The sequence below is a fragment of the Pomacea canaliculata genome, linkage group LG5 (genome assembly GCF_003073045.1).
Source record: "Pomacea canaliculata isolate SZHN2017 linkage group LG5, ASM307304v1, whole genome shotgun sequence".
In the NCBI taxonomy this organism is placed as follows: domain Eukaryota; kingdom Metazoa; phylum Mollusca; class Gastropoda; order Architaenioglossa; family Ampullariidae; genus Pomacea; species Pomacea canaliculata.
The window spans coordinates 9,785,357-9,811,713 of NC_037594.1; the positions used below are offsets into that span (position 1 = coordinate 9,785,357).

The window sequence follows — 26,357 nt, forward strand, 5'->3', positions numbered from 1 at the left end:
AATTGGAGAATGGGTGGATGGGTGGGTGAACCTTTTCCCTTTGCCTTGAAGGATCCCAGTTTTCATCCAGCAGCCGGCAAGAATCTTCACCGCCTTCCCTGAGAAAGTGAGAATTTCCCTTCGAAGCCCCTTAGCCTATCGCCCAGGCAACTCTGAATCACAGCAAAAGTCACATGCAGAGGTGTCTTGTTGTTCCAACTGCGGGTCCCCCATCGTTGGCGAATATAGTAAGGCATCGGAGCCTGAGAGTTTTTTAAAAATTTGTGACAAAATGTGTATTAAAAGCCGTGCACTAGACCCCCTTTTGCCGGCCCCCATTTTCGACCCATTCATCGAAATTTGTCCTTTTTTTTTCTTCTCTCTAAAACCGAACTCAGTGCTTCATCCTTGTTTATACATTTCTACTCTTTCTGAGTGCTCAAACAAACTTTTACCCCACAAAAGAGCAAACTCTTTAAATGGTTAGAGCAATTAGCTCAGACTAAGAATGAAAATGAAGAGAAGTCCGGTCAGGGTACCCCTTGGTGGGAAGGGGGGCCCCTGCCCTGGCGCTCGTCCCCTGTGGGGCGGGGATCATTCACACCTAGCTGCTTGAGAGCCAACGTGTGACACAGAGCGGGGGAGAAGGGAGGCAGCAGGGAGGGGATGTCCAGGTCCTGGTAGTGTGGGTTGAGCTGTGTGCTGGCGGGGAAGTTGTCGCTGTGGGGGTCGTCCCAGATGGGGCGCAGCAAGTGAAACATCATGCGACTCACCGCAAAGGCATCTGTCTTGGCGTAAACGTGGTCAAGGGTCACCTGAATTAAAAATTCCACTGATAATTGCAGTTTCAAGTAGTTTCAATGAAAGGGATTGGGGCAGGAAGTTTTTATCAGACAAGGCCAGGCAGGAGAAGATACAGTGGGGTGAATGTTTAAGAAAACAAAGGACAATTAAGGAATGGGCGGTAACAAGCATGATCTTGACGTAGCGAACAATATGACAAGAATGGCGAACCCATTTGTCTTGGCTGACTCTTTTTTATTGGATTATATTGAACCATAATCCTGACAAAAATATGAACAGTCTTATTTAGAGACTTGTCGCTTTTCTTTAGTGCTGTGTCTATTTTGTGATAACGTCGCTAAGCTACCTTATGCCCCGGTCTTTAAGCTAAGTAAGGATTATTCTGTTGGCTGGTTGTCCTTTCGTCCCCAGTTTAAGGTAAGTACTCTTCTTTTATACTCACGGATTGTGACAGTGACTGAGGTCCTTTGCGGTTCAAGCGAGACAGCTCTGGAGCCCAGGCATGAGAGTTTCCAGCACACACTTGCGCGGCGTCCTCAAATGGAATGGTCTCCCCTTCAAAAGTGCAAAACGGTCTGGCAAAGCCAAAGTCTCCCAGCAGGGGGCGCAACCGCCAGTCGAGAAAGACGGGTTGGGTCGCCTTTGGAATGTGCGGTGAAGCAATATGGGTGGCAAAAACTGCAAGTTTACCTTCCCCACGCCGAATGAGCCCCTGGTACAGTAGGTGCAGAACGAAGAAGCCTCCGACATGGCGTTTTAAGGGGGGTTCCCGGGTGGGTATTTTTCCCCCTTTGGCGCGAGTGGAATTGAAAGACAAGAAGGGTCGCATGGGGGTTTTCTCCCGTCCATGGACCAGGAAGTTGTCCGCCCCGGCGCCATGTCACGGGGAACCGTCCCTAGTGAGGGCGGCACCAGCAAGGGGAGGTAACTGCGGAAGTGGGTGGTGTCCCCTTGGAAGTGGTGGCGCACGCGCACGATGTTGGGGTGGCCGTTGAGTAGTAGCGGTACAAGGAACTCTGTGCCAAAGCTGTACAGAAGGTGGGCATCCAGGCTGCGGCCTCGCGAGTGGCTGTCGAACTGCAGGTTGATCAGGTTCGCCAGCATCTGAGAGACGGAGAGTTCCCCAAGTTTGTAATACAGATTTAGTTGATTTTCATTCACACAAGCTTCCTGTTGTTGAAATAATTTTAATATTACCATTATTTTAATGTTATTTCTTTATAATTCATTGGACGAAAATTGTCACAATAAGGAGAAAAAAGACCCAGATGAATTGGAAAAGGAAATAACGACAAAAAGAAAAGGATGAATAAAGGTTGTAATTGCCATCGTCTGAGATGGAAAAGAAGACGATGTCGCTGACAAAGATAAAAACGAACACAAGCATGAAGACGAAGACAACTAAGAAGAAGAAAGGAAGGAGGAATAGGTGGAGTCTTCCCGCCAGTCGAGGGCGATCGAGGTTTTGCGATGCAATCGTGATAATGTCCAGCAAAGCACCAAAGAGGACGCTCATGCTAACCTTGAGGATGAACCTATTGCCTTTGTGCTCGATGCTGAAGACCAGCGAGCAGGACCCTCGCCTCTGACCATCATCGGAACAGTTGATGGGGTTTGGGTCCAGCAGTCGGAAGTCCCGGTCCAGCCGCCATTCTCTCCCGTCGGCGTCCAGCTTGCTGACCACCACCTCCTCCTTCTGCAGCGACGCCGCCAGCTTGGTCTTCAACGGCTCGAGGAAGGCGTCCACCCAACGGCGGTCGTGCTGCCGCCGGAGCTCGGAGAAGAGGACCGCAAAGTGGGAGGTCGTCAGCTGCGGAACTGCTGCGCAGCAAGGATGCGTCTCACGCACGCCTGACGTCTGCATCTCACGGCTACTCACATCGATGTTTACAGGTGAGTGTATATCACAACTAGACCGGTCATTCGACGGGGCCTCACACCTGCTACCGAATTCGTCTAGAATTCTGGCGTTCTCTTTTTCCAGAGCCTGGAGTTTGCATTGGAGAGCCTGCAGTTCTTTGTCCTTTTCACAGAGAGTTTTATTAGCAGCTTCGTCCTTACTAACGACTAGTTGTTGCAGATTCGTCACCTGGGTCTCCAGAAAACTGAGCTTAAGTTTCAACACCTTGATCTCATTTTCTTTCACTCCTAACGCATCCCGGGTAATTTCATCTTTGCTGTCGATGGCGTGTTCTAGAGTAGCGATGAGGTTTTCTAGGTTAACTGTCCGTCGTTTGAATTCAGACACTTCACTTTCTTTGAAAGCTATCACCTTACCGCACGCTTCCTGCTCGTTTTTTACCATCTGTTGCAATACACAATTTTGTTTTTCCAAAGCGGCTAGTTTCTTCCTCATGTCTGCTATCTCCGCATCTTTGCTTGTGACAGTCTCCCTCAGCCTGACGACCTCCATCTGAAGAGACTGTGCATACACGGCCAAGTCATCTATGTTCAACTGCCTAGAGCTAGCCGGGTAGCTATTCCTAGGGACTGATATACCATGTCCGGGGACCGTTATATCCGGCGGTGGTAGGAATACCCCGTTAACGGACGTTCTAGCACCGGAAGAGCACCGGACACATTGCAGAGGAGAGGAAGCAGGAGTTACCTGCCCATGGTAAGTCGGAACACAGTTGAGGAGGAGATCGACGTTAGTGTCCATGAACCCGTTTTGGTGACATGCGCAGTCACTACCTGCACTGCGGCCATCATGCACGAAAGTGTTGGTGGGACGAACACCATTTTTCCCATGGTGGTCCAGCATCTTGTGGCTGCTGGGTTTGCCGGAAAGGTTGCCCAGTATGTTGTGCTGACCATAAATGTCCGCCATTTTGTGGCTGTTGCAGCCATCGACGCTGTCGTCGACGCTTTCTTCGGGCTCACTGTGGGTGTACAGACAGATGTCGCCCCCCGAGTTGAGATCGTTTAACCCTGTGGAAGAGTCCCGGAGACCACGCACCTCCCCTTGTCTGTACAAAGTTCTGTCTTGACCCAGCTGCATGGCTGTCTCCGATGATTTTGCAGGTTGACAGGTCGAGAGGTTATTCATTCCGATGGGCTTGGTGTGCTTATAAATGACTTCTGATTCCAGTAATCGTGGGTGAACTTGGTAGTGCGGCCAAGACTTGGCTTGTACTGAGGGCCCAGGGCGGTCGTCAGCATGAACGGTGCCCGACTGAGGATGCTGAAGTGATTTGAAAGGAATGCAGCCTGCATAGAAACAAAGTGCGCCATACTGAGAATTTGCAAAATAGAATTTCTTCACACATGCACACACATGAAACTCAGTTACACCCACAACAAACATGTATATAAAAATGTCTTGCCAAATGCTCTTCTTGGCATCTTCCTAGTAACCTACAAAATTGTATATCAGAAGCTCTTCTGTGATTGGTTCCTGATCCTGCTTAGCGGCTATATGCTTTGTTCGCATGACAATTTGTGTCCGTGCTTCTTGTTCTTTTACTCTGTTCTTTATAAATATTTATTTTGTAGTTTAGGTAGCCGACACTCACCTAGTTCTTCCATCCGTAGCTGGAGGATGCTGACTGTACTAGCGTGCTGGCGAGACTGAGCCTCTTGGAGGGGCGTCTTGTTCTGCAAGTTCTTGGAGAATGGATTGGCGCCGGCTGACAGGAGGTGCTCCACGATGTCCCGAAACCCACGGTAGGCCGCCAGGTGGAGGGCGGTGTCGCCTCTTTCGTTCTGCATGTCCACGTCCACCCCACTGATGACAGCCAGCAAAATGTTTGAATGACAATTGTTACTGTTGTTTTAGAATACAGTCAGGGGGTAGATACAGAGGCTAGATTGATATAGACACAAGATAACCTTTCTGTGTCTGTCTAAACCTAAAAAAACTAAAAAAACTAAAAGAGATTTCGGTTGTTTATTGATATGCAGACACATGCCGTGATCAAGGGGTAGGTGAGCCATTTGGGAAGTAATCAAATCAAAGTGTAGCGAACACCATTTGAGTAAAGATAATGAGTCAAAAATCGCCTCTAACCCTGTATTTATGTAAGTGTTTTGACAGCGACATCATGCCTGTAAAAGTGATTCGTGACATTTTAAAGAGCAAATCACGAAATTAGCTGTGATTTTGTTGCTCCTATTTCACCTCAGAACCAACACAAAGTTGATGACCCTCTGGCAGGTAAATGTGTATCTGAGCTGTATTTCAGTTGGACAGTACTAAACTTCTGAACGACTACAGGCCACAAACAAGGGCAGTTGAGAAATGTCTTTGATGGAACTGGACCCAGCTGGCATCAACATAATTCTCGTGTTCTAAAACCTGATGTTTTTTTCCTGTCGTGTCATCAGACAGATTAAACGACAGACAATCCTGCAGTCAACGTTCGAATTGACAAGAAACAGGTTCATTCACCACTATCAGACAACAATATATGGCAAAAACAAATACAATAGCATATGAAACCCACATAACTTTCCCCTTTTCATGAAGGTGAATAACCTTTTGCATGTGAGCTTTGTTAAATACAGTTGATCAGCTTTACATATTACTTTTATTAATATTCACAACTGATAGAGAAACAAAGAGTGTGGGAGGAAGGAAAGTGTTATTAATAAACCTTTGAATCTAGCACTACAATTAAGTTTTCATCGCTCCTTTCATCTGTAAAACCCATTCGTAGAAGATAATACAGAGCCTATTAGCCTCTATGGCTTGCCGTGTCTTCAAATACAATGACCGGCCATTTTATATCTCTATAAAGGAATCTGCTTTTAGAAGCTGTCTTCATTCGCTTTTCATTCCCGTCAGCCTACAAATACTAAAGAAAAGCTTTTAATTCTGTTAGAGGGATATAAATGTTTACCTGTCAAGTGCGTATACAGACAGATCACAAGGTTTTTACCTGTCAGGGGTTTAAAGACACACACACACAACAAATTCTACCTGTCAATCAGTGCCTTGAGACACTCCACGTTGTTGCGGTCGGAGGCAGCGTGCAGTGCCGTGGACCCCCACTTCACGGATGCGTTGACGTCACATCCGGCCTTGATGAGTGCCCGGCAGATGGCGGCATTACCTCGGCAGGCGCTCCAGTAGAGGGCGGTGGCCCGGTCCTTGTCGCGGCCGTTGACGTCCACCTCGCCCTCCGACAACAGCGCCATGACCTTAGAGTGGTAGCCGTTCTTGGCCGCAGAGATGAGCTCCGTGGACATGCTGGGCTCATGGTCCACGCCACGACAGCAGGAGGCAGGGGCCACCAATACTAAAGGGACGCAAGTATCGACCTCCGTCAACCCCTGAAGACTTTGCCAGCATGGAGGAGCGGAAACTTGTTGAAGTTCTGGGAACCACGGACAGGCGTCTGCCTGGAGTGTCACGTGAGCTTTTACTTTGCTAGTTCTGAACGACTGAAATGTTCTGTGGTTTGCTCTCTCTCTTATATCAGAGTTCTCATTGCGAGAAACAAAGAGGAAAAATATTGTGTTTTGAACTTCTCTCATTAAATCGCAATCTTCCACTCAACGATCCTTTGAATAGTGTAGCTCCTTCTGCAAAAATAATAAAAAAAACAATAAAACAATAGGTGATAATAATACCACGTACAAACAAGCGCACACGCACACACACAAACACGCATACCCACTCACTTTTACCTAAGATGGATCCTACATCCTTTATGATGCGATAAAGACTATTTATGGCCACGACACGAGTTCTCACCACATGGGAGTTCACAGCAATGAAATATCACATGGAATGTCCGAGTAACGGGATCACACTTCCTGATTAGCTTGACAATACAGCCCCTGTGCAGCTCTCATTCCAAAAGATATATTAGTTCCTGTTTGTCCTCTATCTCCTTCTTCCTGCTGCTTGATAGGCCAGTTCCTCCATCGCAATATCAGCGACTTGTTTTCTTTGAATGAATCCCACACTGATGCTTGATTGTGGAATACGTAGTTCAAAAGCATGTGTTCGTATCTCAGCTTTGAAGAATTAGTATAATGTGAAGAAATAAACCCAAACATTAAAAATCGAATAATTAACTTTGAGTTCGTTGCCTTCAGTGGTCAAAAATACGTTTTCTAGGAATTTTACTTTTTTTGGATCGGTGTCTGCTCGCTCTTCACTCTGCCACAGGAGACACAGGGACAAGCTCACAGCCTGCGTCAACAGACCTCAGTTTCTGGGTTCTCACATGGGCAGTGGTGGATCAGCCTACTTTCGGTCTAATTATAAACACACGTGTGTATCAGCTGCTGTCCTACAACAGTGACAGCTTCAGTCTGCTCGTCCCAGTAAAATTAAACACACGTCACTTCCGCCAAGGTGTTACCGTTGTCTAGGTTTGGACATATTTAGGCCTACGCCAGATTACATATATATGACTACATACCATACATAGAGAAATAAATAACTGATGGATTCATGAAAACCCTGCATATCATGCTCAGGAGAGTAATCTAGATCATGCTATGTCAGTCAGTCACGTGGACACGGGTCTGTTGTAAGTCGATGGATCGTTTTCATGAATCGATGCGTGATTCCTTTTTATGTTATGTAAACTGTATGTTATGTTACCCATGTAATCTGGTGTAACCCTAAATTATACATCTTTCTTCAAAGCCGTTAGTGATAAAGTCTTATTTGTTTGCTTTTACACTGTCTTAAAAAAAAAATTAAAAGATATAAAGCGAATGCAAAGAGACAGAAGAGGACAGACGCATAGCATGGTCGCGAACATATTTTCGACACGGAGGGTGGTTGTGGTGTTTTTCGCCGAGCCAGCAACTAAGGATGTATCCCGACAAGGGAGCCAGCTCTGTGAACAGATGTCTCGTGCATAGAAAGAACAGCGTGCGCGAAACGAGAGCCGAATCCACGACAACCAGCATTCACTGCATTGGTGACAGGCGCTAACCGTTGACACACCGGGCCGCCCTTTTAACGCGGAGATTTCATAATCCTAATCATATATTTACTTACGTATGGTTTACTGAATATTGTCAACATATAACTTTAGGCAGGTGAGGAAGTTTAAATCTACCTCTTACCTTTAAAAGAAATAAAGTAAAATCAAGAAGACAGCAGACAACGTCGCCATTTAATGATCCAGTCCACTGCTGTCTGTCAAGTTCCTAGATAATGTTCTATTTTTAGCCCTGGCCCGACATACAACCCGCCACATACACATATCGACTAAGACATGAAAATATTTTCATTACTTACATAGAAAGTAAGTTGTTAACTTGAGTTGTCGTCGAGAGAATATCCGAGGAACGGGGAGACGAATACTTCCTGGACCAGGAAGCCTCGGCAAGACAACAAACATCGACAAAAGCTGCCGAACGCTCGTCACTCGAGGACACAATGACGTTGCGAAAGATTTGCGGGGATTCCCCAGATAACATGGACTGTGAGGACAAGGTGGGCAAGGCAGGGATTTCCCCGATGATGACACGTCGCTACGAGACGAACCCTTGATAAGGGCCGTGCACGTGACTGGCAAAACAGCTGACTTCATAAATTTACTTTTTTATTTTTCTTTTGTCTATTTATAACGCTCAACACACAAGATATATATAAAACACAGAAGGATGAGAGAAGCGGGTGGAAACACGGAAGCAGCAAGATATTGTGTAACAGTAAAAACACAGCGACACAGCATCAGCCAAGAAATGCAGTCACGTGGTTGTGAGTTATTACAACATTTATACAGAGGGGAGAGATACAGCTGGTGTAACATTAGCTGGAGTGGAGTGACGGAGTGGTGGGATGGTGTATCAGTTGACACAGTGTCACACGGGCTGCCTAGGCAAGGAGAAAAAACACAGCCAGGGATCGTGTCAAGTATGCTAAAAACAAATCCTAATTAAGGATGGAGAGAAAAACCGCTAGCTCACTCACAAGTGTCTGCAGCTGAGCTACACATCCCGTTAGCACTTGACTATGGCGCTGCTGTCACAACAAGGTCTGTTTTTAATTATTATTTTGTAAAAACCAGCCAGCTCTTGGCAACGGTTGTACTGGAACTTGGGTGGCCGTAGGAGAGGGTGGGAGTGAAGGAAGGAGTGAATGTCGAGTGGAATACCTGATGCAGCTTCTCTCGCCGTCATCACAATTCACGCATGCGCGCACTTCCTCGTCCCCGTCACGCAAACCGGAAACAGCACAACGTGGGGTGACGTTGACGCGTGCTGCGGCTCGACTCAGTTTGCTCATCGGATGTGAGACAAGATGTCAGTCTTGAGAAACATTGTCTCGTGAGATATTAAAAAAAAAGAACTGGGTGGCTGGTTAGGGAGAGGGGGTGAATTTCTGCGACAACCATAACCTGGAGGCCTCAAGCCTTAGTTAATGTCGAGGACACACGAACTTCCGATTTAGCAGTGACGTAATAAATATATTTGAACAGTTCATGACCTTGTTCCCAAGCTAACTGCCAGGTCGTCTTGACAGGTCTCTGTAGTGCATAGACACAATGTTTCCATCAGCACGAATCAAACTCGAGTGGAGCCCAAAGGTTTGCTCTGGAAGCTCTTGTGCAGGATGGAGCAAACAGAGAGCAGGTGACAGCACCAACCACACCAAGACCGCCGCGGACGAGCGAGTCACGTTATCGACGTGGGCTGTGTGTTGTACCCAGGGTAGGCGGCTACAAACAGCGAGAGACATCTGCTTGGGTGCAAATAATTTTTTTATATTGACTGCATAAAGCTCAGTTCAAGATGATATTTCCCAAAGTATGGATGAATATTCCACTTCCATTCTTGACACACACGCATACAAACATCACCAACCACACCAATAGGCCGACAACACAGACAACAATAGAGAGGCCGGGGTTGTACTTACAGATACGTGAATATATTTGCATGACCATACATGTAATTCCATTTTCTTACCAAATGCAATTGCAGCCATGAACAGGACGAGCACTACTCACAGTGTGCCTCCGACAATCGTCGCTGGGGGCTAAGTGTGAGAGAAATTGAGTGTGTGTCTGTGTGTGATTTATTTTGTTTACTTTATTACGTACGAGATCTCCAAAAAAGAACAATTCAAATCTCTAGTGGATACAGAAGCGGACAAAAATACATATTTTCTTGTATATCCTTCCTCTCATCCCTAAACTTGAGGAACCAGTCGTAGGAAGACAAGCTGGGACACAGTAGCGCTGAACTTAACGACAGCTTTTCTTTTGCTTGCAAAGGCGTCGACCGCCCTCAACATACCCTTGGATAACAGTCTTCGGCAGGGTGTCGTGGAGGAAGACCGAACCACAGCAGCTTCTGTCTCTTGACGACAGCGAGCACAGGCTCCTGGGGACCCACCAAGCAGGTGACTAGGTTCGAACATCGTCCTTCGTCTGTTGCTGCTTGCAGGAGATCCAAAGCCTCGATTACAGGTATTTAAAGGACTGCATCTCCTCCAGCTGTACCCCATTCATCCGATCGGTTGGTGTCTACCATTATTTTGCTCTTGTTTGTGCTGATCTTCATGCCGCACGCTGGAACTGGCGGCGAGTTTGTCAGTGAGGGTTTGTTAGGTGACACAGTGTGGCCTTCACTATCTCTTCCCTGCCACCTTTGATCAATTCCAATGAGACATTGTTCCCCCGAAAGACTTTACTTTCTTCAGACTCCGAATAGCCCCCCTGGACCTCTTTCCGTAGATGTCCTCTGAGTCTGTGTTTGTTTCCTGATTTTTCTGAAGGATGTTCGGGTCCGTCGTCAGCGAAAGGTTGTTGAACTCATAACCCCCGCAACACGACCATCATCCAAGTTTATTGTAAATCAAAAGGTACCAACAATTTTATAATTTTCTAAGGTTTTAATAATACCACTTCCTCGACATAGAAAGAAATGCTTTTAAGCCGTTTAGAAACAATGAAAATAGTATAGACGAAACATTTTTATTCTACCACGTAAAGAAAGAACTTTAATGGGCGAAATGTCAGAGAGCCCGTATGAAGAAGCATATAAAAAAGGCACATAGCAAGTGCGTCAAGTTTACAAGAAGACAAACAGGAAGAAGGGCTTCAACGTTTATGTGAAAGCTTAAGAAGAATACACAGAGGAACGGCTTCAAGTGCAGTGCTGCAAATGGCATTATTTATCTTCTTATTCTCTCTCTCGCTTTCTCTCTTTCTCTAACACACACACAATCTTTTTATCGACAGACGGCAAAAAAGATACAAAGAAAATGACTGGAATAGAAATGTAAGAATGTGATCAGTCTTATTTATTCCTAAAAGGCATTAGCAGCACGTAAAGAGAAATGACCCACCGAGATGAAGGAAGCAGTCTTGTCACAGAACGAGGATCTCTGGTGGCCCAGCGAGCGACGACTGCATCCACACTCCCGTATCTACAACGAAAACTGAAGCATAAGAAGGCTGTCCGAGACAAGTTTAGGATCTTTAGTCTCAAAATTGAGAACAACAATTTCCTGAAAACTGTAATTTGATACACAGCGCACTATGACTGGCCGCCAGTTTCAGTTGCTAATGTCGAGTGTAGTCAAGTATCAGCCTTTGACTGAACCCTTTAAAACACAAATCATTTCTTACTTTTGGAACAGACCCACAATAATCAAATGACGAGTTCAATTTCTTATGACAAGTTTATCCATCTTCGCATTAATGAACCTTAACAACAACCTGACAGGTGAATTAGCCAACGCACCTACCACAGCCTGAACTGTAAGTCAGCAACGACACTCGTAGTAACAACAAGACAACCAGAAGAAGATGTGGAGCAAACCTTTATAACAACCTGAGTAAAACAATAGTCTCATCCTCATTTGGCTTAAACGGAAATGACTTCCTCCAGTTGTTTTTTTTTTTTTCTGACGAAGCGCTTTGCCCAGGTTTCAGTGGGTAGGCGTCGCACACACACACACCGCCCGCCCACCTCCATCAAAACCGACTCACACCCTTCGGTTCTGACTAAATGAAGTCCAGACAGCAGTCACAGTCCGTGGGATCACATTATTAATCACGGCATCCACTGGCATTCAAGTTTTTGAAATATTAAACAAGGGAAGGGCGAAAAAAAGTCAGACATAAAGGCTATCGTCACAGACGGATGTTCTATTGTCTCAAAACATGTGATGGTATCTAGAAAACAATTATAATATCCCACTGTGGCAAAAAAATCACTTACATCGCCACGTGATTAAGTAACAGTATATGAGCAGAATTGTTGAGGAACAATGAGGTGGTTCATACTGTGTGTCGTCCATTGTTTAATCCCAAAACAGACGACACACGAGATAGTGAAGCTTTCTGGTGAATGTCTTCTGTTGGTTTGTTTTTTCCCCCATGTTTGTCTGACCGAAATTTTTCAGTCCCGCCCCTTCCCCCTACATCCCCACTTCCCACGTAAGTGGCTTCCCCGTTGGTAACGTGCATTACTTGCTGTAATGATAACAGGTAACGACCTCCCGTGTTACACAACCTGATAAAGCTGCTGTAAACAGTTCCGATAGCCTAGTGGCCGCAGACGGTGGGAGGTGCGAGTGGCTCGACGTGTCTAGAGAGTATCCACGTTCTCTTCATGATGAAAAGGAAGAATTAATTAGCCGCGTGTTTGTTCAGCCACACCTTGACCAATTGCGACTGAGGCTGTATGACGCAGTGCTGCTGTTGACCAATCAGAGCTCAGCGCCATGACGTGCTACGTGGAGCGGAATTTAGTTCCGTCAGGTATTATTTACGTGTGCGCGGACCTGACGAGTGCAAAGCAGATAGTCCTGAACTTGTGTTTTAGGTGTGAAATAAAGGAGAACAGCGTCTCTATGACAACAGTCTGTAAACACACATATGATCTATAAACAATAGACTAATTCATAATACAACTACCAAGCCGTGGTATGTATTCTCTGTTGTCATGAAAGTCTTCAGACACTGGATTTTGCGTGTTGTCTGATTCATATCACTACTATGGTATGTGAGTTGAAGTCTGCATGTTGTCTCAAAAAGAAAAAAAAAATTATTAAAGAAGATTAATGTAAAAAAATAAATATAAACTAAAAATAACAATGAAAGCAAACAAATTAAAATAAAAACAAAAACAAAAATACAAAGAACCAACCAAAAAAAAAAAAACCAAACAAAAAAAAAACAAAAACAAAAAAAAAAACACCCAATAAAAAAACGTAAACTAGTCTTTTTTTGTAGAAGACAAGCTTTATCAGTACTTGATAACCTATCTGCACCTCTCGACTGTAGGTTGACACGTGGCTCTAATGACTGCTTTCAAACGGGAAGGTGCAATCATCGGTGCAAAGGTAGACTGGGAAATCCCCTCCCTTGACATTCGTCGCCTTTCATTGGCGGCCGACAAGGAAGCTTTACACTAACCGATTTCTTGTCAAGCACTCCAAAGCTAGATCCCCCTCCAATACACCAGCTTTAAATTACTTATGTACTTGAGAGAGAGAGAGGGAGGAGGGGAGAAGGAGTCGAGTAAGTGTGTCTGTGTGTGTGTTTAAAGCTCCTGCCCATTGAAGCTGTCATTATCCGGATCAAACATTATGATGGACAATAACTTGCTGGTGAAATGTGAAATGGTTATCGCTCTTCTCTCGATGTTTTTGTAGGAGGATCACAAACACTTCATTAAATACGACAACGACCACACACTTGCCTTGTTGTTCAAGTGCCCACAAAGCTGTTTCAGTGGATCACTGGCTGAGCTGTACTCATGACGATGAGTTGTTTCAAGAATATACTGAGTCTTAACTGACTTAAAGGTTCACTTAACACATTATTGGAGTGAGGGGGTAGAGTATGGGACTGACAGTTTGTACGAGTGGTAATCCTGGTAATTGATAATATGGGAGGTCATGTGATTCTGTCTCTGGAATCCTCAGCTCCCTTACAAACAGCAGTGCACAGGTGTTTCTACTCAGTAAACAAAACAGCCGTTAGTGGATTCTCAGGCTCGTTCTGTAGATTACAAAGTCAGAGCAGGTTCCAACTCAGTTCCTCAGACGTGACCCCAGACGTGAGGTCAGGCTCCAGCCACAACATTGCCGGGTTTACAGGCAGACCAAGTTCAACTTTTCACCCCTGAGTGTGTCTTTCCCCCCAAATGATGACTTTAGGAAAAGACAACCTAGGGATAGCCTGCTTGAGCCCAGCCGGATGTGACACAAATTGCAGTATTTGTCATTTAATTGGCTAAATTTGAATATCAGCAGTTACATTTTTTCGCCCAGGCGATAAAGACAAAAGTGACACTAAGGTGAAATGGTCAACTTCAGAAAAAAATGTCAAAGTGACTCTGGTCTTGTTCTTGACGAAGTACAAAGTACTCAACCGTCGTCTGCAAACGTTTCGTGCAGAAAGTTTTAGAAGCTGCTGTACTTAACGACAAAACGATTGAAAGGAAAAAAAATCCGACTGCAAGCGAGAAACTTTGATAAAGTGCGGGAACAGTTGTAAAACCGTCAAAGTACTTGTTTTACTGCATCCCTGAAGATGTTATATTGAGCATCATATCGGAGATGATTGGTTTATGGGTGCACGGAAACATCCAGTGACAGCAATGTAGATGATTACATCTGCTCACACACGCACGCTCACACACACACACAAACACAGTGGCGACATGTGCGCCTATCATCGAGAAGGGACCCCGCCCTCTATTCCCACAATGCCACAGGTGGGGTAACTGGGACCAGGTATTCCTGAAACACGGTGACCTCTAGATAAGGTCAGTGCACGAACTGCAGCTGACTCTTGTGTCACGTGCCCCGAGCCAAGAGAGCTGAGTAAACTGCTCATTGCAACCATCCAGTTGTATGTTCAGCACAAAGTCTTGTTCACTTAATCCAGTATTAAACTAATTTCTTGAAAGCATCTTATCCTCTTACTAAAGAAGTTCGTCTGCCCACGTGTTACATGGTGCCACTATATTTGTCTAGGTTTCCTTTGGCTACAGTGTTTTTATACTTTTAGAAAACTTAAACAAAACAGATTGTACTCAAAGATTTGCCATCTTTTACAGAAAATCAAAAGATGTTTAAGCAATACTGTTGCTTTTGAGAATGAAACTGGAACAGGTCTAGGGATAATAAAAACTAATAACAACAATCCAAATGTATTACATCTTTCTGAGTAAGCTGACCGCACACCTGGACAAAGTGAATTGTAAATTGGAGGAAAATACAAGGAGTTGACGAAACCCTTTGCCATGTCCATGTACACAGTCGCCGCTAGCCAACAAATGCACAAAGCACTTAGTGTTCTCGTTAGGCTCGCAATGATTGCCAGGTACCTCAACTTTGACCCATACAACGGTCGCACCTGTCGATGCACGTGCTTCTAAGAACTCCCACAATCCTCTGGCAAGTCCAGGCGGTTGTTCACGATGTATGGCCAGTCTCCTTTGTCTGGGTGTTAGGTCTCTACCGAACACTTGTAGGGCTTAGAGGGGTATGGGAGTAGGGTTGGGTGGATGGAGAGTCTGGTTAAGTTTACAGTTACCCTAAACCCTGAGTCTTTTTGGTGTTTGTCTGTTCTTCATCATAAAACATTCAACTCGAGGTGAAGAGTGCCAGGGATTCGCTTCTGGCAAAAGTACCATGTGCTACTCCTATCAGCATCTGCTGCATCTTGTGCTACCTGCTGGTACTACTACCACGGGTTCGGTCCCAGGATTATTACATCGAGAACACTACTCGACTACATACCTACTTTATAACTGTATCCTCGGTTATGTAAATACTATTTCATGTGCAGGTCTTGTTCTGACATTGATTTCTGTCCTCCTATCTTATCGCTGGCAGAATTACGAGTTAATTTATTCCTTCGGCGAGAGGTCAGATGTAAGTGAGTGCCCGTCACTTCAGAGTTTCATGTTAGGAACTTCGGAAGCATCACGATATTTCAGGAGAATATCAACTGGACACAGTACACTCCAATATGTGACAATGTTTGGCAAACTTTCCATAATAGTCACACATACAAGTCACGCCAAAGTCACGTTTTATACCGTTTATGTCAGCACAAAAAAACTTTTTACAGATAGAAAATTTATAAAAAAAAATTGATACCGACCTTTTAATTTTCTTCGTTATCTTCATTGCAAGCCGTTGCTGACGATAGAAAACGATGTCCAGCGAGACCCGGACTAAAGGTTAAAAGACACAGAAAGGGAGAGAGCGAAATGCACTTTTTTGTCCGGAATGCGAAGACAGCACAGCGAGAAGGGGGCAGCCGTGAAGAAGACAAACGTTAGTCGAGAGACTTCCTTGTGTCAACAGCAAATGGCTTTGACGCAATCGTGCAGGAGTCCCCGGATGACAAATGGCTGACAGGATTGTCACTCGAAGGCAAGACTGGTCTAGGGCCGGAAACTCCACAAGGAAACAGGTCTTTTGGCATGATAAAGGGCTGGTAGCAGGTGTCTGCAGCTGTGCAGGTCCGAGTGCGGCAAGAATCTAGGACCGCTTGGTTTTCTTTTTTTCTTCCTTTGTGTCATTTTGTGTGTGTTCGTTCCCATCTCTTTCACTTTCTTTTTTTCTTCCGGAAAACGATTGCGTGCAATATCAGACATGATGTAAGCAAGATAAAAAGTTAACCTGCTCACTCGAAGATAACGAAATACCAAGAATTGGCCCATGTGACCACAACAAGGTCTTAAGTCCGTTTTCTTTTCATCACTATCTGAGAGTCAAAGGTCAGTACTTTGGACATGAAAAAAACTTTATCTCATGCATAAGAATATTTTATTTCTCCATTCTGCCATTAAGGAAAGAACTTTCGGCACAATTGTTGCGAGTAATTGTTGTTTGTTTTACATTATATATATATAATTGTCACTTGCCTTCTTTTTTCATTGCTAATATTTTTCATGTTGACATCTTTTAACGATGCACCTTACAATGAACTTTATTCTTACTTTTATTTCTTACTTTTATGTTGTAACTAGAGCACCTTCCAGTGTTCATATTGCCCACTGGGACAAATAAAATTGATCGTTGCCATTGTCGTTGTTTCATGATCGAAGTATTATGGGAAACACTATCGCTTGCTTAGTCACAGATGAAGACTCAGTGTCAATAGCAGCCTCCACTTCATTTTTATCGCTTGACACTGAGGACACTTTGCTACAACCCGGACCCAAACTTCTTATAGGTAAAGGTCGCCTCTTGACCTTTTACAGGTCGTCTAGGAGGTGTTAGAAATCTCACTTTTCTCGGAGCCAGCTTTACGTGAGGGCGGGGCCCAATATTTTTTTTAAATAATACTATTCTCGCTGACAGTTCCACTTTTTGCGGACTAGAATTCTCCTCTTTGTAAACCTTGTTTCCAGGAGATGAAACTGGAAGTGAAAAGAAATTTATGTACCGTGCTACGCCATTTGAATCGAAACTTTATGCGGAAAAATATAAAAGGCATTTTATTTCGCTCGGTAACGTTCGGTTAATGCTTCTCTGACCTTTGTCGTTTGAGGCACAGCCACTGACTCCTCAGTGTTGACCTAAATAATAGCCGAGAACATGTGCACTCAGTATTTCATCTCTTTCTCCATTTTCTTTTTTTTTTTAATGTTCGTGCACGTCGTCAGTGTAAAGTGATGTGATCAGAAAGTCTCTTAAACATTGACAGCACAGTCAACAAGTGATCTGGGCGACTTGGTCTCGTCTCGTCCATGAAGACAACGGATGACTGCTCTCCGGTACCAGCGACTGTAGCCGCACGCATAGAAGAACTGTTTGACGGCCATTTTGACGACATGACCGACACCTGGTGGTGAAAAGACCTTGCTACCGTTCAGTCCTGCAGCAGTTTGAAAATAAGAGCACTAAAAATTTTGGCAATCAGGAGTCGATCCATAATCAATCACCCAACTATGGACGCAACTATGAAACAGTCCCACAAGCGCGTTATGAATGAATAAATAAATAAATAAATAATCCAATAAAAGTGCGCACTGAAGAAGGAAGTTTCCAGCATTTCATTCATTAAAGAATTTAGTCCCAAGATTTCCAACAAGGCAAAGAGGCCATAAACCGCATTTTCAACAAGGTGGGCGTAGGGAAATATAAGACACTGGCAGGGGGTATGTTTCCAACAATGCAGGCGTCAAGAATAATGTCATGTTTGTGATTCAAGGTAGGCATGAGACTGACAGCACAGTTCCAACAAAGTATGTGTGAAAAATGACGGCAGACGTAGTTCATTGCCCTCAGGCGCACCACACAGTCGTCCAACCGTCAAGTGTGCTGCTACTTGGACCACAGTGAAGTCATTAATTCCACCACTCATACTTCTAACACACTTATTCATGCCTGCCATGCACTGGGAATGGAGCTGTTTTCGTGAAACGTACAAAATGTGTATTACAATCCACATGTTTATTTCTTTCTCCCTTAGTTTTGATAGTCAGATCGCGTCGCCATTGGTTGATTCTTCTTTTACAAAACAAGAACTGAGGAAAATAATTATGTGAAACTCTTTCTACAAAGAAAAAATTGGCCTGTAGCCAACTCTTCCGTCTTGGCTGTGATCTGTCGAAATATTTTCAATAAATAATTAATGTACAGATGCTTCAATAAACCAGATAAACCTTTAATTATCTTGTTAAATAACTCTTTTCTAATTGTAAAATTGAGAAAAAAAATGCTTACAAACGATATAGCAAGCATGTAAGCAAACTAGGTATGACCGACCTCAAAACCGCAAGCCATGTATATTGTGTATGTAATATAAATATATTACATAACACTAAGTGCAAAGTAAAAAGCGCTGAACCTGACTTTAGTAAAATGTGTCTCATGTCTTCACAGGAGTTCAACTCAGTGGAGTGACAACACCCACGTTCGGGTGAACCACTCACTGTTTGTACCGGTGATGCAATGAATGTAGTGGTGGCGGGAAACGTGCAGCAGCAATATCATCAGATATCATCAAATATCAGAAGGAAGACTGAGGCAGTGTGATTGTGCCTGTGGTGTTGATGATAGCAAGGAGAAACCAAGACAAAGGCTCGTTGTTGTGCTTCTCTGTATCGCTCAGAAACATTATATGATGATGTAATCTATACTGTGACACAAACTTCCTTTCCAGCACTCGCTAGTTCACTCAACGCTGGCATGCACAAACAGCAATCCAATCTATATTAAACAATATTATAGCCTTATAAGCAGCCAGATTCAAGAGCAGAGCGCCTCAACCAAAAGAGCAAAAAACTACGTTTACACGTGAAAACCAAAACTACCTGTACACGGGGAGAATACTTGTACACGGGTATATAATATATAGTATATGTACACGGGCAAAGTACTTGTACAGGGTATATAGTACCTGTACACAAGGTAAGTACACAAAGAAAATGCAAGTAACAAGAACTGAGAATACCGTGATTCTGCAGGATTGTACCTTGTAACAGGGTAGATGTGGTTTCTTTCTCAATCTCACCACAAGAACCAACCACACCAGTTTCCAGAACCTTTTACTCTAACGCCATTGGATGGTTCTGGCTACGGCGAAACCTCCATACCACACGCTCGCGCTCTCACCTCTGAACTGTCCCCTCACGTCTGACCCCTGCCCTCTTCACGCGACCTTCATCCCCGATTTCTCTCAGAAACCTACCCTCACCTCCATCTTGTCACTAGTCGACCCTCTCCCGCTTTCCTTTGGTCAAGTGATCGTCAACTGGTCAGCAATTACCTCCCACCGCCAGGCGCCACTCTGTACCTGTCCTGTGTGCGTGTGGATGAGTGCCATGTTCTATATTACTATATACAGTGTTCCATACGACTATATACAATGTTTCATACTACTATATCCTAGGTTCAATACTACTATAAACCCCTATTGTATTTGTTGGCGACACAAAACTTCTTCTGTACATGCCGAAAAACGCAAAAACAGACAAAAAGTTATAAAAAAACGAACCTTTTGTGAAGAACCTTTGGTCTTGAGAACGGACTGCAATGTTCCGGAGAAGCCGCAGTATCGCTGAATGTTACAGAAACTCATCAAGGTGTTATCTTAAAAAGGAAGTTTGCGGAGAAAATGTTATCTTGATTCCTGCTGAGGCTCTATCTCTCATAAGGAAGTTTCTGGAGAACACTTTTATCACAGTCCCAGCACCTGTGCCCTAAACAAAAAAATAAATAAACAAGGAAATCATCTGATGTGTAGCCTGTCCACGTCACAGCGATAAGCCCACCCCTACCCTTCATTTGTCCTGAGTTTTGTCTGTGTGTAAGATCATTGTAACAGGTGGTGACACGCCGGACAAACATTCCTACACACCTGTGAAAACACGTGACGTGGGAAAAGGCGTCGCCAAAATGATAACAGCTCTCACTGGTTGTCAACACATATCATCAATAATAGAGACAGACAGACGGACAGACAGAAAACAAAGTCGAAAGTGCAATCTAGCTATGACTGACGGTCAAAGCTAGCGGTGGCATAGGTTGTGGAGGGTTAAAATGTCTTGTAAAGTATGAAATTCAGTGTCAAGTCCACATCAAGGACACCTCAGGGTCTGTTACGTCATGTGACAAACAGGAAGCTCGTGCAAAGCACCTGAGTGCGCGTCAGCTGGCGGCCCACGACAACAGCCCACCTGACAACAGCTGAGCCAGATGCTGGACAAAAAAAAATTAATTAATTAAAGTAAAAAAATCTGCAACGTCGGCTATGCGCCGACGGGACACGAACTTCTGCCTGACCTCTACCGGCCTGCGCACTGAGCCTGTGTGTGTGAGCACGTGCGCCTTTTGAATCGATTTCGTGCTTACTTGTGAGACATTTTTACATTATTCATCATCATCATCATCATTATCATCATCATCACCACCATCATCATCATTAGCAACAACAGCAGAAGCCTTGCCGTCGTCATCGTGCAAGCTGTGTTCACTGACTTCACCTCACGACAGCGGCAACAACACTATGGCCTGAACGCGATCAAAAAAGTCGGAGCACAAATAATAATCATAAATTTGAGGAGACAAAGTTCATCAATCCCCCTCCCACTCACTCATTTACTTTCGTCTCACGTCTGATGTCTGAAGCATCCACATTCTTCACTCTCAGCATACATCATTACTGGAGTGGTCTACCCTGCACTAACCCCTGAACCCCAGCCAACCCCGCCTCCCGCATCAACTCTCAAACAAATAATTTTTATACGTACATGTGTGTCTCTGCCTGTATGTGTGTGTGCGTGTCCGTCTCAGGTTCATGCGCGTGGTTCTATGAAGTAGCGACTGCTCCACTAGAACTTGTTGTTCTCGTTTCCAGCGGGTCTTAACTTTTTCAAAGAGATTCTCGTCGGAAAGGTCCGCGTAGGTGGCAGCGTGGCGACACAATTAACCCTTTGTCTCCCCTACCTCCACCTCTGCCCTGTGGAGCTAAGCCCGGGTCCTGAGGTGACAAAGCGACCCAGTGTCACATCCGTGTAGGTCGAGCCCCCAACAGGACCTGACAACTGCAGGCCCGTCATTAAACTGTCAGAAGTAGCCACTAGCCACTGTCACATCCGCTTTCTTCATGTCTGACATTTTTATTTTGCGACGACAGTCTATGATGACCCTCAACGTTCAAAGGTCATCGATGTTCTGTTTGTCACACTGTGACCTCTGCAAGTCACAACATTGCTGTTCGTTATAAGTCAGGTAAGTCGTGTTAGTTGGATGTACCGAAAGAAGGAATAAAAGAAATGGAGAAAGAAGAATCAGCGATAGAGAGTACAACATGACTGATAGTAGAACATCTGGTTAAGTACACAATCAGTGTGAATAATCGTAGGACACAAAGAAAATGGAGAATATAAGAAGAATCTGAGGAGAATCAGTTTGACAATATCAGAGATGTCTGTCACCGACAAGCACACTTGTCAGCATACTTGCACTTCCCAATCCTCACTAGCACAGAAACTGATACTGCCAACGGGGAATTTAGAGGAAAAATGTTGGGAAAAATAATAGAGCAAAGTCATTAGATATTTATTTCCCCTGTCCCCCAGTATCAATTTCTGTATTTTTTTTTTTTTAATTACAGCAGTTGTCTACAGAGTGTATTGGTTTTCTTCGCTGCATTTTTTTATGGGTTCCCCTTTTAAAAACGGTATTCTATATATTGTACTGCAGTAAAAACTTTGTTATTTTATATATATATTATATTGAACTACAACCTGCTTTAGATATTCCTTCTGTTCTCATGTTTTCTTCCCATGTGGAGTCTGTTTACAGGACTGGCTGCCTTGCCATGATGAAACCTTAGTTGCTGCCTGGATGTAAACACCAATTATCCCCGTCCTCATATTTTCTTCATTATGTTAACATTTCCGACAGTCTGGCCTTCTTTGCATTTCTATATCTGTCTGCTTTGTCCCTCCCGTCTCATAATTTTACTTTTAATTTTCTTATCGTGTGTCAAAGGTCGTGAGCCGCATTTTGCATTGAAAGCTCCACAGCGGTGTATGCTGTCTCATGATAGTTGACTTTATCTTGTGTTAACACTTTCTCTTGCTGTTAATAATCTTTGGACATTTTACAACTAAAATTAAAAAACTAAACAAAAACAAAAACTAAAACAAAACAAAACAATTAACAAAGCAAAACTGTTAGGCAATTCCTTAATTAGTTTGTTATATCATGCAATAAAATTATACTCAGTTATACGCAGATAATACTGAGACCAAAGGACAAAAATATTTTATCTTTCTTAATGCAAATAAAAGCGTGTTAAAAAAATCTTTTTTCTCCTTTTTAATTTTAAACTTGTCAGTCTTTTTTAATTTTGGTGCAATTTTTCCATTCTTATTCCTTCTTACAGGTCTAATTAGGGGAGACAACATGTACTTTACTAGTCCTAGAGCAGCAAGTACCTATCTCCCCTAATTCGCTCAATAAGTTCTCATACAAAATTAATTATACTACTTATGGACTGCTAGAAATGATTAAGGATTGCATTGTCACAGGAAATAAGTAACTGGTGACAATTTCAGACATCTAGGTTGATTGGAAGTGGATGAAAAGTTGATTACAAAATTCTAACCAGACAACAAACATAATGAGTTAAATAAAAGTGTGTAAAACATAATATCCTGTGTCTGTAATGTCAGTTTAAACGACAAACTCATGCTCATAAAACTCGCTTTGCCCATGCTGAAGCAAATGTAAAATATTATTTTTCCAGATATCACTTTAAATTCTGTAGGCGAAAAAAAAATCCTCAAAAACGTGCAAGCTGCTTTCGTTATTCGACACTTTTCATTTTCTCTCTCACATTTTGGTTTCCTTTTTAACTGTTACTTTGCTAACTTCAAAGGTAGCTTGACCTCTGGCTCCTTCTTGCTACACAAATATCCTCCCGGTAACCTCCAGGATGTTTTTCCTGTACCACGAGATTTGAAGGGTTTCGTCTGAGGTTGTATAATGTTTTCAGAAGTGTGTGTGAGAGAGAGAGAGGGGGGTGAGAAATCCTTGTCTGATGATATTTATAGTCAGAAAGGAGTGCATCACGGGACGTTTATTCACAAACACAGTGAAAGGCGGAACGAGACAAAGAGGGAGTGAGGTCGGGTCCCTGGCAGTTCACACGTGCTCCACATACGCAAGGAAAAAAACCCTAACATCCATGACAACAAAAGCCTAATCTACTCTTTAACCTTATTGGGCAACGCTTTGTCTCCTCATTTCCGACTCAGCTAAACAGGGAAACAGTAAACACTGGCAGACAATAAAACAAACACAAAGGCAGACAGTGTTCAGACATCCTGAATACACATCCTGCAGCGGTGCATCAGCCTTGTAGCGGAAAAACGGGTGTAAAAACTGTCTAATAGCTAACATTTATTTGTCAAAGGTAATCAGTGCGGACTTAAACTCGAGCATTTCAATAAATTCTAAAAAAAAAAAAATAAAAAAAAATGAGCAAATACTACATCCTTATTTTCGATCTTATAAAGGATCGAAACTGTTCACTGCTTTCCGCCGTGTACACAAAACATTTGACATAGTCCCACCCGCCACAAGACAACCCCTGGGCTACTTCAAGTTCTTTTTCAGATCCGGGTGGCCACCACTTGTATATTTACCTAGACACCTCCCCTTTTTCTTTTTTCGGTTCCGGGTAGTTATCATCCTTTTCTTTCATTGGAGCTGCTTCAGAAATAAAGCAACAGAGCGCACTATCATTAATTTATCTTCTTTTGACGAAAGCAAAAAATCCTGTCCCTAGAAAAGTGCGTTTTCTCCCCAACGACCGAAAGGTAAGGGTTGCATAAATCGTGGACACCTCAACCAGTCCTGTGATTATGTGCAATATCAGATCCAGTAAATACAGTAAATTTTAAGTTGCTTGTCTTCCTCCTTCTTTCTCTCACACACTCTCTGTCATTTACTGACCTACTCGCCCATGAACAGATTCACAATTAAACATTGAACAGTCACCGTTTTTGTCTCCTTCAATTTCTTGTATAGCGTTCTGTAATCATTTTAAACTTCCTCACCTACCTTCTATTATCTGCCGCTCCCACTAGACACAAAGATAATTAAGAGAAGAAAAAATTCATTAGCGACAATTTAAAGTGACTTTTCAGAACGATGCTAGTAGACGAACAAGCCACTGAGTAGAAATAACATAGTTACATCAAAAATCAAACTAGCCTGCCATAAACCGACATCGCGGACGAGATTAATAATGAAAAATAATAACAACACCGACCTGGAGCGGCACAGACCCATTCATCTCTCTCATCTAGATGAGCTGCAAGGCGAACGAGAGAAACAAGACAACGAATCGCGAGAAGGAAGTCCATAAATAAAAAGAAAAAGAAATCGAAAGTCTTCACTTAAAAAAAATCCCGAGGCTTACGTAGGGTTCAATACCCGCAGAGTACCCACACATTACTTTCTTTTTCTATTCCTGCGACTGTGTGCGTGTCTTTTTCTTGGAATGACTGGCTGCTTGTTTGCTCTCACAATACTCTCTCATTCTCGGCTCGTATTCCCGTTCGATATTTCTCGCTGTGTTCTCATTTCCGCATTGTTGACAGCCGAGCAAAAACAAACGGCCGACAGCCAACATCTCACATCAACACTTAACTGCGCGGCTGAGTTGGTGATGAATTCGTGACACGACAGGCAAAACAACAACAACAACACGAAATGATGATGATGAAACTCAGCTAGTGTCCGTTTTGTTGACTTATTTGAGAGCTAACAAAAACCAAGTCACTTACCCGGCCATCCACAGTACCCGCCTGGGTCATTTAAGACAGGGTATCTTCTTTCTTTACTGTTGTTATGCGCAGGAATCGAGTCAGCAGACCGGGTCACTGCTGGCGCAAGCACCGCACGAGGGGGCAGTCCGAACTATTGTGGAGGAGTTGTGGGGATGGGGTGGGGGCAGTATGGGCTGTATAGTTATCTAACCTTCGCTATAGCGACGACTAGAGAAAGGACTGCGCATGCTCTTCTTACACGCGAGTGCTACAACACTTTGAGGGAAATTGCGGAGGTCTGCGAAAGGGGGTTCTGGCAGTTTTCACAGAACAATCTCGTCAAGCCGATTATCGTCGACAGCCTGGAAAGTCTCTGGCGATTACGAAAAACATCCTCTCTCCCCACCACCCCACCCACACTACCACCACCACCACCACCCCAACCCACACAGCGCATACACACGCTCGCACTCACGCGCGCCAACGGACGAGAACGCGCACGTGAGGCCGGGGGATGCTGTGGCGCGCGGGGGGCTCGCGTGCGTTCTGCGAGAGATCGCTGCGTTTCATCGTCGCTGACTTTACACCGAAGCATGTCAAGCCGGCAGCGATGTGCCCTAAAAAACTGCCCCAGAAATCTGTCCGCCAGTATCTCTTGTCCTACGCGCGCGCTGATTGGCTGCTTTCTCGAACGAGGAAGTGCGGCGATCGCTAGGGGATTCCCCGACATTTTCTACCGTAGAGCTATTGACTGGAGTGGGCCGCCATCTTCACCCAGGCCGCGGTGGACGTGCGCGTGTTTTCACCTCAAAAGATTATCCAACTTTGTCTGATGAAAAGCAGGCAGCTCAAAGTTCTAGCAGTGTCGTTTCCCCGTGAATAAAGGTTAATTCCACTTGCGAATAGCTTCAGGGTAGTTAAACAGCTTTTAATCTTATTCGGATAATATCGTCTCCGCAGTCGGGAAAGATTTATGCCGGTTTTTTTTTTTTTTTTTTTTTTTTAATTTGTGCTCAAAGACACAGACAAGGAAGAGTGAATAAAGTTGTAACATTTAAACTTTGTGGGAATTGTGGAGATATAGTTTTTTTTTCAAGTCGGGTTCATGTTACACGCCTCGAGGTGGAAAGCACAACCAGGAAGAATTAAAAACTAGTCCAGGGTTTGAAAGCAAGCGTATTGCTCAACAGTTTCAAGTATATCAATTGTATTTTTGGATAAATCACTTGATATACATCTTAATCAGTGTAGCAGATTGCAATGATAGTTTAGCAAGAAAAGTCAAAACCGACCTACACCACCTACGCATTTATACACAAACACACAAACACGTGCGCACAACTAGATTGTTTATGCTCATATGCATGTTATTTATACTAAACATTAGA

The 26,357-nt window shown here is 43.8% G+C and overlaps 1 protein-coding gene across 1 annotated transcript; it reads right to left on the bottom strand.

Moving 5' to 3' along the window:
• Positions 1–509: 509 nt before the first annotated feature.
• On the bottom strand, positions 510–25,396 carry LOC112563952. Its single transcript, XM_025238431.1, has 8 exons — positions 24,988–25,396; positions 19,680–19,884; positions 5,705–6,309; positions 4,299–4,510; positions 2,306–3,993; positions 1,599–1,887; positions 1,226–1,461; positions 510–794 (listed from the first exon to the last, which is right to left on the bottom strand). Exons 3-8 carry the CDS (start codon positions 6,259–6,261, stop codon positions 510–512), a joined length of 3,267 nt encoding a protein of 1,088 aa, XP_025094216.1. The 5' UTR covers positions 6,262–6,309; positions 19,680–19,884; positions 24,988–25,396.
• Positions 25,397–26,357: the final 961 nt, after the last annotated feature.

What these genes read in the sequence shown, in the direction of transcription:
- LOC112563952 (XM_025238431.1), bottom strand. Translation starts at nt 6,261, where the DNA reads ATGAGAGAAGTTCAAAACACAATATTTTTCCTCTTTGTTTCTCGCAAT. An exon ending in GCTACGGATGGAAGAACTAG is followed by an intron (nt 3,994 to 4,298) that starts GTGAGTGTCGGC and finishes GTTTCTATGCAG; the next exon opens with GCTGCATTCCTTTCAAATCA. An exon ending in CTCAGTCACTGTCACAATCC is followed by an intron (nt 795 to 1,225) that starts GTGAGTATAAAA and finishes TTTTTAATTCAG; the next exon opens with GTGACCCTTGACCACGTTTA.